The 15108-nt window shown below is 37.7% G+C and overlaps 2 protein-coding genes and 1 pseudogene across 7 annotated transcripts; 1 reads left to right on the forward strand and 2 right to left on the reverse strand.

The window, feature by feature from the left end:
- Nucleotides 1–882: 882 nt before the first annotated feature.
- LOC121749068 lies at nucleotides 883–4758 on the reverse strand (annotated as a pseudogene).
- A 1332-nt stretch (nucleotides 4759–6090) lies between these two features.
- On the reverse strand, nucleotides 6091–9273 carry LOC121747486 (calcineurin B-like protein 4). 6 transcript variants are annotated; one of them, XR_006039209.1, is made up of 9 exons: nucleotides 8040–9217; nucleotides 7887–7965; nucleotides 7567–7649; nucleotides 7419–7478; nucleotides 7203–7311; nucleotides 7074–7126; nucleotides 6825–6905; nucleotides 6624–6720; nucleotides 6091–6508 (listed from the first exon to the last, which is right to left on the reverse strand). XR_006039209.1 is itself a non-coding variant. In XM_042141526.1 (9 exons), exons 2-9 carry the CDS (start codon nucleotides 7963–7965, stop codon nucleotides 6445–6447), a joined length of 642 nt encoding a protein of 213 aa, XP_041997460.1. In that variant the 5' UTR covers nucleotides 7966–8039; nucleotides 9233–9273; the 3' UTR covers nucleotides 6091–6444. The 6 variants fall into 6 exon arrangements, 5 of the variants coding, with proteins under 5 accessions (XP_041997460.1, XP_041997463.1, XP_041997462.1 ...); XM_042141526.1 differs by lacking the exon at nucleotides 8040–9217 and adding an exon at nucleotides 9233–9273 and having other exon boundaries at nucleotides 6624–6736; nucleotides 7887–8039; XM_042141529.1 differs by having other exon boundaries at nucleotides 6624–6736; nucleotides 8329–9215.
- Nucleotides 9274–10494: 1221 nt separating this feature from the next.
- On the forward strand, nucleotides 10495–11545 carry LOC121749069. Its single transcript, XM_042143683.1, has 3 exons — nucleotides 10495–10541; nucleotides 10643–11033; nucleotides 11114–11545. Exons 1-3 carry the CDS (start codon nucleotides 10495–10497, stop codon nucleotides 11543–11545), a joined length of 870 nt encoding a protein of 289 aa, XP_041999617.1.
- The last annotated feature ends 3563 nt before the right edge of the window (nucleotides 11546–15108 follow it).

Here is a 15108-nt window from a genome sequence, read left to right on the forward strand (position 1 = left end):
TGCTTGTACAATGTCAATATGAAATTGTATTGACATTATCATGTCTTTGTGTTGATGTATTTCATACACTGTATTGACATTATGTTTCTAAACCCTAAATTTAATAGTTACTATTATCTTTTTAATATTAAAATATGAAAAACGAAATTACAGATGACAAATTGTAGACCACAAGATTTCTAAAATCCTATGATCTTAAATTAGTTGTAGTTAGCAATTAAATGATGAGTTATCAATTGATCACTCCCCTCGATAAATATGTGTAGAATAAGATAAATGTTGAGACTCAACTGTCTATTTTTTTAGTATTTTATAAATTTTTTTTCATTTTTAACTGATTCCACCGTTGAGATTCATTTTCTTTTCTTTTTTTTATTTGTTGGTTTTATTTAAGTTATATTTTCGATTTTGCTTTAATGTTTTTAAAATTTAAACAGCAATTTGGAAAAAACTTGATCTCCAAGTTGTTAGAAACTTGGATGAGACTATAAGAAATAGTAGGTAATGAAATGAAAAAGAAAAGTGACGTTATTTGGCCATATTTGTGATCAAATAGTTTTCCCCAAAATAGAAAGCACTTTGATTGGGTTTTTTATGAATAAATGAGATACTTTTAACTTTTTTCATTTCAATTTAGCTTGTTCTATATTTATATTCATAACAAATGAATGATGGTGTTCTTTTGAATTAAAGTGCGACAAGTAATTACATAACGATCAGATATATGTGTCGTTTCTGAATGATGTTCTTTGATTTAGAGTGTGACAAATAATTACATAACGATAAAAAAATGTGTGTCATATCTAAGACTTTTTATTTAGAATGCGACGGATGATTACATAACGATTAGGAATTGGGGTTGATGGGGCGGGACCATTGGACTTCATCAAGTGTAACTATATCATTAGCGAAAAAGTTAACCTCAAAAATAAGCTGCAAGTAGCATGTCTTTGTCAAGTTACATAGTGCCCAACTTTACAATTTCTTGGATCACCAGTTATTTTAATACTATTATTATCAGTTTCTTGTCTTTGGAGATATAAAATGAAACTAATTTCTCTTCCAAGACTTCATCAACTATGTACACCACCAGATTTCATTTCACTTCTGTTGAAACAATAAGTTTAGGAAGTCACTCTATCTTCAACAAGCTTGGTCGAATCGACAAACCAGAATTTCCTGGACAACACAGCAGCTTCATCCCTGAGGCAAATGCTGAATGAGATGTATCTACAAACTCCGTTCTATGAAATCCCAGATCCTCTCCTCCATGTATACACGGTCCCTAAGTCCACGAGGCATATGGCGCTCGTCTGGGAATATCAACAGTTCATAAGGCTTCCTGGCAGCCACGAGCGTGTTGACAAGCCTCGCTGTGTGCCTGAAATGCACATTTTCGTCGATCATCCCGTGCACCAGGAGCAGCTTGCCTTCCATGCTGTCAATGTGATGCATGACAGAACTGTGTAGATAGCCTGATTCATTTTCAGAGGCCAATCCCATGTACTTTTCTGTATAGAATGTGTCGTATCCGTCCCATGATGTCACAGGAGCACCGGAAACTGCACATTTGAATATTTTGGGTAATTTTGCAAGTGCTATCACTGAGAGATATCCACCATAACTCCATCCGTACAGTCCAATGTGGCCATCTTTAGCTAACGCCTGCTTGATGAGCCACTCAGCTCCAGTAAGCTGATCTTCAGCATCAATCTGGCCGCATTTGTGCTTGAGCGCACCTGCAAACTTGAGCCCTCGTCGATCAGTTCCTCAGTTGTCCATCTGAAAAAAGGAACAGCAGTGCAAATAAGGAATTAATCAAATTATCATTTCCTTCATAGAAAGTTAAACTCATAAAGAAAAACTGTATAAATCAAGTGACAAATCTAAAGCATATGAAAGCGTTTAAAGTATGCTTGGTGTTGGACCGCAGAAAGAATATATTCCCAAAGTAAATAATAAGTGGCACAATAGATGTACCCCACTTAAAATTTTGGATTTTAAAAAGCGAAACAAAAAATCTAACCTTCCAAACTAATATGCCTTTACTACTGAGATACTGATCTCTCATGTCGATAGTGTTTATCCAAGAATCACAGACTAGCTGTACGCTGGGACCACCATATACGTGAACCATTGTCTTGTAGGGTGGTGGTCCAAATCTTGCAGCATCGGGTTTATATAGTGCCCCATACAAGGTGGTTCCATCCTTTGCCTTCACCTGAACTATTTCAGGAGGCACAAGTGCGAGTTCCTTAAACCTGGGAATGTTGATGGGCTGCTCGTAAACTGATGCAATGAAGCTTCCATCCAGCAATGAGTGTATCATGATTTTGGGAGGTGAACCCAAGCAATCATAGATATCAACAAACCTTTGCAACTGATGATCAAGCACAACGATATGTTTTCCCTTTCCATGGGTTAATCTTACAGGAGTCTGTATGGAACGGCTTCCATCTGGGAACAATTCCGTCTGATAAAGATGCGATTCCAAAGGACTATCCAAGGTTCCAGTGAAATATACGGTTTCAGTAGCCTCATTTACACCAGCCACATGCTCAACCATCCAATCACCTTGAGTAATAGGTCCTAAACACACTCCATGAGAATCGTACAAATATAAATGTCTGAATCCCGTTCTTTCGCTAGCCCAAATGAATCCTCCAGATGATCGACCAGGTAATCTGTCTAAAGGAGTGAAACAATCATGAAAATTGATCCACGTTTCACTATCTTCTTGCAAAATTAGTTCCTTCTGGCCAGTTTTGATATCAAACTTGAGGATCTTCAGTTTAGAATGGGTTCTATTCAACACCTGAGCTGTAAGAATGTTTCCGTGCATCCAATTAACTCTTGCCAAATATTCATCGTCTTCTGCTGGCTCTCGTCCGCAGAGAAGGTCCATCCAACTAACTGGTCCACCAGTGGCAGGAACAACTCCCAAGCGGACTTTCACATTTGAACCACCAGCAAGAGGGTATGCATGGTCTTCCTGTCTGTCTGGGCCCACTGAACTTTTACCTTGGTGCACTATCCTAAATAGAGGTACTTCTGATGAATCAACCTCGGTAAATGCAATACATTTGCTATCTAATGACCACCAGTAACCATTCTTCCGATCCATTTCCTCCTACAGACAGAAAAGATATGGAGTATCTCGGTTAGCGAAGTCATGTTGGGAAAGGTAGACATGTTATGCAAACCAGGTAAGACCGCCCCCAACATGTTTCAACAGTAACCCACCTGTGCAATGAACTCAGCAACGCCATGTGTCTGAAATAGCAACAGAAAAAACTTAGTCAATTTTGTGCAATTAACATATAACTCCAAATACAAAGGGGGTGACTGCAAAATTCTAACTCCCTCTATGATGACATAAATACGATTTGCTAGATGTATACACCTAGTACTCAGTGATGCAACTAGCACAAACACTAAGAGACAGACTGGATTAAACACAGTATACGTGGAATGTTATGCTTACAATAGCATTCTTGTCAGCGCCCACAGTCAATTGCTTTGACACGTTGTACAGAAGGTTAGACACGTGAAGCTCATTATCCCTCACATAGGCCAGTTTGGTTCCATCTGGAGAGAGATGTGGATCTATTACTGGCGAACCAGAGGCACTTGGGATCAGGAGTTGAGTCTTGTCATTATTTTCCTGACTATAGATCTGCTCACATGTAGAGGTCATGCTTTAGTTCATAATAAGTAGTAATTGAAACCTTGGGTTTTTAAGAACTGTAATATGTTAAATAAGGAAACAAACAGAACATGTACAGGACTAAATTTAACCTAATTATGAACATGACAACAATTTAATGCTATATAATTTATGTTCCATCAGAAATTTTCCTCAAGAAAGTATGAAAACTGCAACAAAGGAAGAAACTCTATGGTTGCTTTCACTAGTGGCTGCAACCAATATGATTTGAAAGCTCATATTCCCAAGTACTATTGTAAATCTCACAAATTATTCTAAAAAAAGAACCATTTTTTATATATCAAATGACGGAGAAGGCTTTATGATTGACATTAATGTCTGATTTGCTAATTAAATATAATTTTCATAGACCAATCCTAATCAGAGAAGAAATACAGAGTGAAAGCATGATATGAATATTTCAAGATCTCCCTTTCACCAAATTAGAGTGTGAAAGTCCATTAAGATGAATTTCATAACACATGAACAAGATATAAGATGTTAGGGAACGCACCCCAGCTGGTAAAGGCACAATAAGTCTTTTTCTCCTTGGGCTGGTCTTCACCCATTCATAGCGTGTTACTCCCAAGCCTCGCTCTCTTAACCTCTCCCTTCTCAACTTTTCCTCAGCAGATAAATTATTTTCATCGAGACCACCATCTGGTGGGCTAAAGAACAGATCATGTTTCCCACAAGTAGGCTATGAGACAATCATCGGGGCTAAAACTAATTGCAGTTGGCACTCCATAACCTGGTAAAGGGTGCTGGACTATCTCTTCAACAGAGAATATATTGCAATTATCCAGAGCATTTGAACTGTTATTTCAGTTACAGGCATTTCGTGAAGAAACAGCCAAGAATGTTTCAAATTCTTCTATGTGCCACTCTCATCCAGTGATTGCACTAACAAAAAACAGTCTATGATTGAGTAGTTTATGCATCAATGCGCGCATACTGTACAAATTTGCCAAAAAAAAGGATAGCCAAAACATGTCAAAGCAGACTTGAGCAGGAAATGATATCCAGAATCCTTCAAATCGCACATACTTCATCTCTTGAAATCATAGAAAACACAAGAATAAGATTTCAAAAAAAAAACATATCGTGTACCAAGGGATAGAATTATCAGGTTTACACTGAAATTATTGTGATTAACAGGAACTGTACTATTTCAACTTAACGAAACATCAAAAAAAAATTGAACTTATTAAAGCTGCTTCTCCCAGCCGTGAAAATGAGTCGAAAAAGTTTCTTCACTTTTCATTCCTCCCCATCGAACACTGCTTCTTAATCTCAAGCTAAACTAAGAGTATATATAAAACAGTGAACAAAAAATCTCCACACATTGCGATACAACCCAACAAGTTAATAGCCAAAATCATCAACAATTGGCGCGATCCCGCCAGACAAAGTACTCATTAGTCATAATTATGCGGTACTGTGAGTAATTCAACTCTTAACAATAAACCGCGAAACCGAATATGCATCTGACCTGTCTCACTGTTTGTGATGATCCGGCAATGATGATGGACGAATTTGGATTCCAGAATCCGATTCGGATTCCATCCAATAAATACTGATTAAATCAAAACTTCAACGCAGGTTTATCAGATAAATCACAAAATTAAGGAGTAAATTCAGAACCGATTAGGCTTTAAATGATGATGTGAGAGTGATAATCACGCAGTTTTTGTGGAGGAGTGGCGCGTGATTGAACTGAAAACGTACGCGCGTGGGCATATTCTGGTGGCGGGGTAAATTTAACCCGAGATTGCGTGTTTTTATTCCATAATACTCTGATTATTTTATTATCATTAAAAATTGAATAGCAAAACAATATAGAGTCCGCGGTTGAAATGATGATGCTTTTTGGTTCTGATTCAGTTTTAATTTTGCTAAAAGCTTATAATAGAAAATAGAATCAATAAATTCAAATATTCACGGCTACCAAATTTGGTTGCAAGAAAGGGATAGGAGACCACGTGCCCATTCAACCATGATTAATAAATTATCCAATTTCTAATATTCATCCATATGATAAAATATATAAGTCGGCTCGAGATTGGATATGATAGAAACTCGACAACTTTGTATTTCTTGAAAAACTATCAAAATTATAAGCACAGGATACTTAAATTTCATTAAAAGAACAAAAAATACATAAATTGAACAAATAAATAAAATAAAATAAAATAACAAATAATGCACATGTGACATCTTAATTTTAGAATAAGATGATTTGAATTATTATTAAAATAAAAAACCAAATCAAAACCTGTGGCGTAAAAAAGATGATTATTGTCAAAGGAGAAAAGGAAGGCAATGCCTTTTTTAGGCAAACAGATGCAATGGTTTTTTCGTTTTATGTTAGATGCTAAAACTAATTTTAATCTAATGAGCACTAAATGGTGAGGAGATGACTATATTGTCAAATACAGTTAAGGGTAATACTCTATGAAATTAGCTATACCAAAAATAATTATGTGCTTGAAATATTGGGGACCCAAGGAGGCAAGGATTCCTCTACACAGCACATTCTTAATTCTCAAAATAAAGCAAAACCAGTATAGAGCCTTTGTACTAATGGCAAGGAGCTTAGACATTATTGCATGAGGTGCCGAGTTCGAGCCCTCTTGACATCAGTTGTAATCATCACTCCAAACTCTGTATGGAGTTCATAGTCTCTACATGAGACGGGGTATGCAACGTGCGTTTAGGCCAATACACAAGCTCACAAATCACAAGTCCGAGTCCTCGACTTCAGAGCGTACCACAAAGCTAGGAAATGCTAGTGTTATATCCCTACAAAGCCAAATAACATATATCAGATGGTGGAAAACACGCGGTCTGAAGAAAGAGAGCTGTAGTAGCTATTGAAGACGAGTTTGGATCGAGCAGACTAGCCTGAGAGACTTACTTTAGATATGGAAGTGTCATATTCTTGATAAGGGATGGATTTTGGGATACAAATTCCTTCCACTCGTCTAGGTCAATCTTTCCATCGCCTTTCTTATCTGCATCGTCAAATGTCTGCATCATAAGATACAACTGATATTGAGATGAAACGCGTTGGTATGGTGTTGAAAAAACAGAAACCAACGAGGAGGGTGGTCCTTACCTTGTTCACGATCATCTCTATGTATTCCTCCGAAAGAACTACATCTGATTCGTGTAATAGTGCCAATACCATCTCTCTCAACTACCAAGTTAAACAAAAAGTTGGAAGAAAGGCATATCAAACATATATTCTATTACATCTTTGTTGCCAGAAATTAACAGATATTTTCGAACTGCATGAATCAGATGGTCCATAAGACTTCACGAATTATGAAAACTTCATTCAAAATTCATGGTCCACATAACTTACCTCTTCCCTCTCGATGAAACCTGTGCTCCTCAGATCATACACTCTAAATGCAACTGTTGAGCAAACGTATAGTCAGAGATGAGAAAAGCATCATGTTATAACAAAATATGAGCGAAATGTGATTCTTACATGAAACTTTGTCTGCAACTGATGCATTAGGGTGAAATATTCCTAACGACCGGACAAATTCTCCAAATTCAATCACTCCATTGCGTTTGTAGTCAAATATGTCAAATACCTACATATAAAACTCTTCATAAGAAGCTATATCTAGATAACGGCATAGAGTTTAAAGAGCGTATATATGTATCTGAAAAGTGAACGAAAGAGGTTGTGTTAACCCACCCTGTCTGCAAATAGATTTCTCTTGTTTCTGTTCCTGAAGAGAGCAAGCTGGAATTCTTCCTGATGAGTTTGCAATAAGGTAGATAATCAGTAAATGGAAAAGTTTTGGTAATGACCAAGTCAAGACATAGATGAGTGATGATGTTACCTTGTGAATGAGGCCGTCGTCAGTTATGGAGCTACTTATCTTCTTATACAGTTCGTATAAAGCCTCTACTTCACTGACAGAAACTACAAGATAAAAATCGCATTCAATAGACTAGAGGCGGCCAAACCCAACGATAAAAAGTCAGGCAGCATGGAGCAAAATCGAGCAGCAGAGCTAGACTTGAATAGTACTCCAATTTGGCCATCAAGAAATGTTCAATAACAAACTAATGTCACAAAAAACTGGGTAGTGATTTGATAGTTACACGGTGGAACAGGTAATAAGTTTCAGAGAGAAGCATTAGCATGGTTCATACTCACAGAGTGTCTCAGCAGCGAGGATAACGGGCTCCTCGTAACCAGGGGTGTGTTTTGGGGATTTAGAGTGGAAGCAGCCCATCTGAGTAGGAAAGGTCACGGATTAGTCCACGGTCATACAAATACATGCTAATGTGGCTTCTGATGTAACCTCACCTGCCAAAGATGAATCAGCTAACTTAGTTCAGCATGAAAAGGATTGTTCGTAAGTTTCTGATAGGATGAACTTTAACTTTAAAAACTGAAGCAAAAATGATGAACTGCAACAACTTTGCAAATATGAGTGGTGGAAAACAAGCAAATCATTTTGTAACAGCTTGATTATCCATGATTCCAAATACCATGAGTGCATAACTGAATGATCAATCTTATGCCACAACAGCTCATATATGCAGGTAAGTGAGTGTACAAAATAAACAATTCAGAGAGAGAGAGAGAGAGAGACTTCATCTAACTCAGAGAGCACTTCTGAAAATATAAAACTCCACCTAGCTTCTCAACTAAACCTTCAACCAAAATTAATAAAAAATTCACATATGTTTACTTTCTCATATTTAAATTCAATGTGTGTGTGCATATATACAAACGGAATATGGGAAACCAAGAATTGATGCAGCAGCAGCAGCAAAATACTTAATTATGATAAAAGAAAATGAAGAAACCAGAAAATAAAACTGATTATATAAGGTTAATCCACCATGAGTACAGCTATAATTCAAAAAAATATGAAGCCGCCAATACTGATGGGGCCAACCTATTAGCAAGCTGTATTCAGATCCAAATAATATTCATTATTCAAAGCATAAACTTCAAACTCACCTTGGACTTTATACTTTCAGCCAAAAAAGTAAATGTCATGTTCAGTTCCAAAAGTATCACAACTACAATTAAATAAATAAATCTAACCCTTCGTCATCTTTGCCCTCACAAATGCTAATTTCAATTTATACCAATATCAAGATTTAGTATTCTGGTTCTAAAACACAAAATTATTTTAGTAGATGTTAATTTATCATGCCACGCATTCAAAAATCTTCCCAAAATCCAGTTTTTCAAGCAAAAACATGCAACAGATAGTTGAATTTTTCCCATAAAATGAAATCGAGATTTCAAATGTCGAGTCTTTTTGAAAGAGCACATAAATTCAACGAACCCATTTCAATAAAAATCACTTGAAATTAACGTTCTATTCTTCACCATTCCCATTGAAAAATTGAAATAGAAACGAATTCAAGTCGAAAAAATAGAGTGAGCAAACAAAATCTATGCCCAAAACTCTGGGGAAACGTCAAATAAAATTGTAGCGATGGAGAGAAGAGAGTAAAGAGTAAAGAGAGTTGAGAACAAACCGACGAGGCGCAGGATTTTGTGGAATTGTTTATGTTGTTGCACCTAAATCTGATAATTTATGCATGTATATATATAACATTAGTACTCCCTCTATTTCTTCATAGTTGAGGAAAAACTTTTCGACACGTAGTTTAAGAAAGAGACGTTGAATATGTTAAATAAATAAATAAAAAAGTAAGATAAAGAAAACATTAGAGAGAATAAAGTACAAAGTTAATAAAATAGAAAGAATAAAGTAAGAGAGAGTAAAGTAAGAGAGAGAAAAAAATTAGTATATAGGGAAATGACTCCTAAACTTCTCAAAATAGAAAAATAACTAAACTATAGAGAAACGACGGGGGTATAATATAATGTTGGTGATAAGAGCGGTGAGAGGTGAGTTTGGAGGCGTTTACTTTTGGAGGTCTCTCTCAACATTTCTTTGTCTAGGCAGGTACTTTGTCATTAATGCATACGCAAATTAGTTATACATACACCGTCCCTGCCACCACAAATGCCTCGATTTATAGAGGCATATCGAGTAGCAAGTAGGAGTAGTTCGATTGGTATTTTTTATTTGTAATTAACAATCATGTTTAATCTTATTTCTTCTTCACGTCTATTTTCTCAAAAATAAAAATAATACTCTCTCCGTTACCGATTAGGAGTCGTTGTTTGACTCGGCACGGGTTTTAAGGAAGTGTTTGAATGTTTGGTGTAGTAAATGGAGTTAAGTAGTGGAAGGTGGGACCTCTTTGACTTTTGGCGTAATAAATTTAATTGAATCAATTCAATGTCCAATTAAACTTTGGAGGATTAGATTCACTGCCTCAATCAATTCACTTAAATTTAATGGTGTAGTGATTAACTAAATTCCATGGATTACACTTGTTTACTTAAACTTGTCTTAGCAAAATTGAATGGAAAAAAATTGCAAAATTCAAAGTCCTGCCAAAAATTGAATGGAAAAACGTCACAAATTCACTGTCAACTTGCACTCCAATTTCACTGTCAACTTGCACCGTAATTACAAAATTGAATGGAAAAACAAAGTCACAAATTCAAACTCCTGCCAAAAAATAGGGAAGGAAAGCCAATTTCATTCCATGGAGGGAATTTTTACAACCAAAGAGGGAACATGTACAAGGATTTTCAAAATGTCCACCAACTCCTATAAATATATTCATTTCTACTCTTCATTTACTTCCACCAACCAAAACAAAAAAAAAGGAAAACCTATTGGTTTTGTGGAATACCCTCAGAAAATATTCATCACTAGGCAATGGAGCTTGAGGTGGTCCGCGTGTTGGACGATGAGCAGGAGCAGAAGTAAGCAAGACAACAATTGGTAGATTTCTTAAGAGTAATCAGTTGAAACCTCATACAAGTGCTGTCAAGCCTACACTGACTGAAACCAACAAAATTGCAAGGATGACATGGTGTCTTTCTCATATTCAGCCAACACTAGCTGATGGTAAACTTCTTTACCATTCAATGCACAATATTGTTCATATTGACGAGAAATGGTTCTACATGACAAAGACATCGGATAGATACTACCTTTTGTCGGATGAAGATGTGCCATACAGGTCCTGTAAGTCCAAGAGATTCATCACTAAAGTGATGTTCATGGCTGCTGTCAGTAGGGCACTTTGTGGGCCTGATGGGAAAATCATATTCGATGGTAAAATAGGCTTATTCCCATTCACAGAACAAGTACCAGCCCAAAGAAGTTCAAAGAACAGGCCAAAAGGGACAATTGAGACAAAGTCTATTCAATCCATTACCAAGGAAGTCATGACAGCTTGTCTCCTAAACCAGGTGTGCCAATTTTTTCTGTCATTAAAGCTATCAGACATTATTCATGTCATCACTTAGTCACATACACATATCATTGCCAGATTATACCAACAATCAAGGCCAAATGGCCAGCCAATGCAAGCAACAAGATTTTCATCCAGCAAGATAATGCCAAACCTCACCTAAGAGCTGTTGACCAACAGTTTGAGTCACTAGCTAGTACTGATGGGTTTGAATTCCATCTAATTAGCCAACCACCCAACTCCCTAGACATAAATGTGTTAGACCTTGGGTATTTCAGGGCAATACAATCACTTCAAGATGACAAGATAGCCACAAGTGTAGATGACTTGCTTAGGAATGTGTTTACCTCATTTGAAGAACTCTCACCACAAACTCTCAATAGAGTATTCATCACATTGCAAAGCTGTTTGACATCAATATTAGAAGTGCATGGGAAGAATGACTACAAGATCCCTCATTTAAACAAGGACAGATTGCAGAGAACAAAGGGGCTGCCTTTACAACTTTAGGTTGAAGAGGGTTTGGTGAGAGAGAGTTTGGAGTACCTAAAGCTGCCTGAAAACAACACTGGGGACACATATGACATAGCGCTACTTAAACATGCTTTAGGGTACTAGACATAAGATTAGGGGTTGGAGTTTACAGTATAAGCACCAACATATGTTTGTGTTTAAGATGTAAACTCTTTTTTTGTGCATAGGCTGCATTTTTTGTTAATGCCATCAAAAAAGCTTCATCACATGGCATCAGCCTCCAAACCCTTCATAGGGGGTGGCTTACTAAGCTAAATAGGCTGCATTTTGTATAAACTGTTAGGTTTAGTATACTGAAAAACATGTTTCGAGCGAGTTCGCACGAATAGAATCTTGCTTGTGTTCGGAAAAACTCTACAATCCACTTTTGACCCGATTCAGTATCATTCGAGCAGTTTGCACGAATAGAATCAATATATTATTACATTGTGTTTGTTTGTGCGTTTATAAGATATTTTATAAACATTTAAATGCATAAGAAGTAAACAAAGCCTAAGTCTTTTGCTTAGTAGACTGGTCGTGGGCTGCGCTCACTTTAAGGTACTACAGTCGGTTCTAAGCAATGCTTTGCAAAAGAAAAGAAGAATTTCACATCCTAGATAGGCTTTGGCTACCTATCATGAAAGGTTGCAATGTCAGTCCGATTATTTCTAAGCCTTATTGAAATAAGATGACGTTGGTGTGGTATAGCACTGAATGGATCTAACAACAAGACGAGTCTTTATGCTATCTACTGAAAGACGAGGTCTTGATAATTTATTTCTTAATCTACATACGTTAGCATTGAGCATACGACATTGAGTATCTACTACTTTGACTTACCAAAGGTGCGGGTTTTTCATCACCCAACGATCCAGGTATATTGGGTAGTGGTGATCATTATCTAGCGGTGCTAGGATTGCTATTATGTTGAATCGTGCACGAGGTGAGTCTCGTTTGATAATGTCCTCAAGAGGAGCTTGAACAAGGTTTTATTATTCAGAAACTGACCAGTTGGAGTTTTATTACTCTATGAATAATAAATAAGTGTTTCTTGCTAAGTCTACTCTTGGAATTAATAAGATGTTAATTAATTAAGTCCATAGCAGACTTTAATTAATTAATGGGCATTTATATCTTAAGCGCGAGAAATAAATAATAAACAAAATGGAAACCCGGAATACTTATAATTTCGAATTTGGATGGGGAGTTCAATATTACTTCTGTAGTTGCTGCTCGTAATATTCCAATATAAGCTTGTATTAAATTGTGGGTTCAATTTAATTACTAAAAAGCTAATTTGGGGAGTCCATATCCAAAACCTTCCATAGATCCCTGACTGGGCCCAATATGAACTATTATAAATAGGAGAATAAAAGAGACACAAAACATAATTTTTTGATGAGGAAAATTTCGTCCCTCTCTCTACAGGGGACGAAAATTTCTCTCAGCTCCTCCTCCATGAGAAAGTTCTGTCTTCTTTATTCGAGTCCTAGTGTTTCGATAAGATCAGCCCACCCTGATGTCGGAATACAGTTCGGGACACCAGTCAGAAGATCTGTGGTCTAGTATTGAAGATCATCGTGGAGAAGGCGCGAGCAATCGACGATTCTTTGGAGAATCAAATCGGTAACTCTAAACCGTATAATTAATGATTTAGGATTTATATTCTTTAAACATGAACTATTTGCGTTCTAGCATGCAATTCTGTGTTAACATGTGAATTGATTAATCTCGTAATCTGTCAAATAGATCCTACGTCTGATGTATTTGTTTTGTACAAGTCTTCTGCTGTGCAAGGGGCATCAAAACCCCAACATAAACATCATTACTGTACACACTGGTAAGTAATCAGTGAATATTTTTTGTATTATCACTTCAAATCAGCCTCCAAATCCTTCATAAGGGGTGGCTTTTTTTGCATTTCCCTCAGAAAAGCTTCATCACAAGGCATATGGCCAACAACACAAGGCATAGGAGCAACACATTACACTTATAACAGCCTCCAAACCATACACAGGGGTGGCTGAGTTAAGTACGCAGAAAAGCTTCATCACAGGGCATATGTACAACAACACAATGCATAGGGACATCAGAGGACACTAACACAACCTCCAAACTGACACAGGGGTGGCTGAGATTCCCCTCAGAAAAGCTTCATCAAAGGGTATATAAACAACAACACAATGCATAGGGACATCAGAGGACAGTTACAACAACCACACAAATGCACTTACACAGTCATCAACAATTCCCCCTGCCTCAATATCACATAAACATGTACCAATATCACATACACAGTCATCAACAATTCCCAAAGCCTCAATATCACATAAACATGGACCAATATCGCATAAACATGGAGCAATGCATATAAGCATGGAGTACATCAGAAATAAGCTGCATTTTCCTAAAGTCAAAAGCCTCCAAACCCTAAAAAGGGGGTGGCTTTGAATTAGAAAGAAACTCACAAATCAAAAGATATCCTTCATGCAAGGAAACATGATTAATAGCATAGCTTTTTCATTGTCGGTGTACTCTCTGTTTGGCTCCACCGCCGGCTGCATTGCTCCATCTATGTCTTCCCCGATGTCATCCAAACCAATGGAAGCTGATTCGCTTTCCCCCAAATTAACAGGACGTGAAGGCGGCTTGGTCTCTGACCAATCAAAGGGGGCAAATGGAGGCTGAGTTTCAGATCCGTCGAAACCCTTAGCCGGATCTTCGGTTTCAGATCCGTCGGTTAATGGGGACGGAGATAGACTGCCAGAAACGTAGAAGCCCTCGGACGGAGGCTGACTTTCAGATCCATCAAAACCCTTAGCCGAAGCTTCGGTTTAAGATCCGTCGAGTAATGGGGACGGAGATAGGCTGTCAGAAACGTAGAAGCCCTCAGACGGAGGCTGAGTTTCAGATCCATCGAAACCCTTAGCCGGAGCTTCGATTTCAGATCCGTCGAGTAATGGGGACGGAGGTAGAGTTTCATAACCTTAGAAGCCCTCGGACGGATCTGCAGTTTCACATCCGTCGAAACCCTTAGCCGGAGCTTCGGTTTCAGATCCGTCGAGAGCGTCGGACGGAGGTTCAGTTTCAGATCCGTAAAGGACCAAATCGGGAGGTGTCGACCCTTCAGCCCCGTCGTCGCCTATGAACGGTGGAACACCGTGAACCACAGACCGACGACCAATTGCGTCGTAATCAACCCAGTCCGGCGGTGTTTCAGGGACGACGGTGTCCATCGTTTCGTAGAGAGGCAGAGTGGGAGACTGAGTGAGGCGGATGGGAGAGGATTAATGAGAAAGAGAGTCGCCAGTGAGAGAGAGAGTTGAGAGTGAGGGAGTTGAATTGAGAATGAGGAGTTGACTACAAACCCTAGTGGGTTTGCATTTTCTTTTCTTTTTTTAGTGTAAATAATGGCATTTTTTGTAAATTTTGCTAAACATAGAGGGTAATTTTGATGTCCAAAAATGGTAAGTGGGAAGAGTGACTCTTAATGGGGGACATTCTGAAAAGGAAATTAGCTACTCTTATTCGAGGACGGAGGGAGTATATTTTAAGAC

Source organism: Salvia splendens, chromosome 9, assembly GCF_004379255.2.
Source record: "Salvia splendens isolate huo1 chromosome 9, SspV2, whole genome shotgun sequence".
Taxonomy (NCBI): domain Eukaryota; kingdom Viridiplantae; phylum Streptophyta; class Magnoliopsida; order Lamiales; family Lamiaceae; genus Salvia; species Salvia splendens.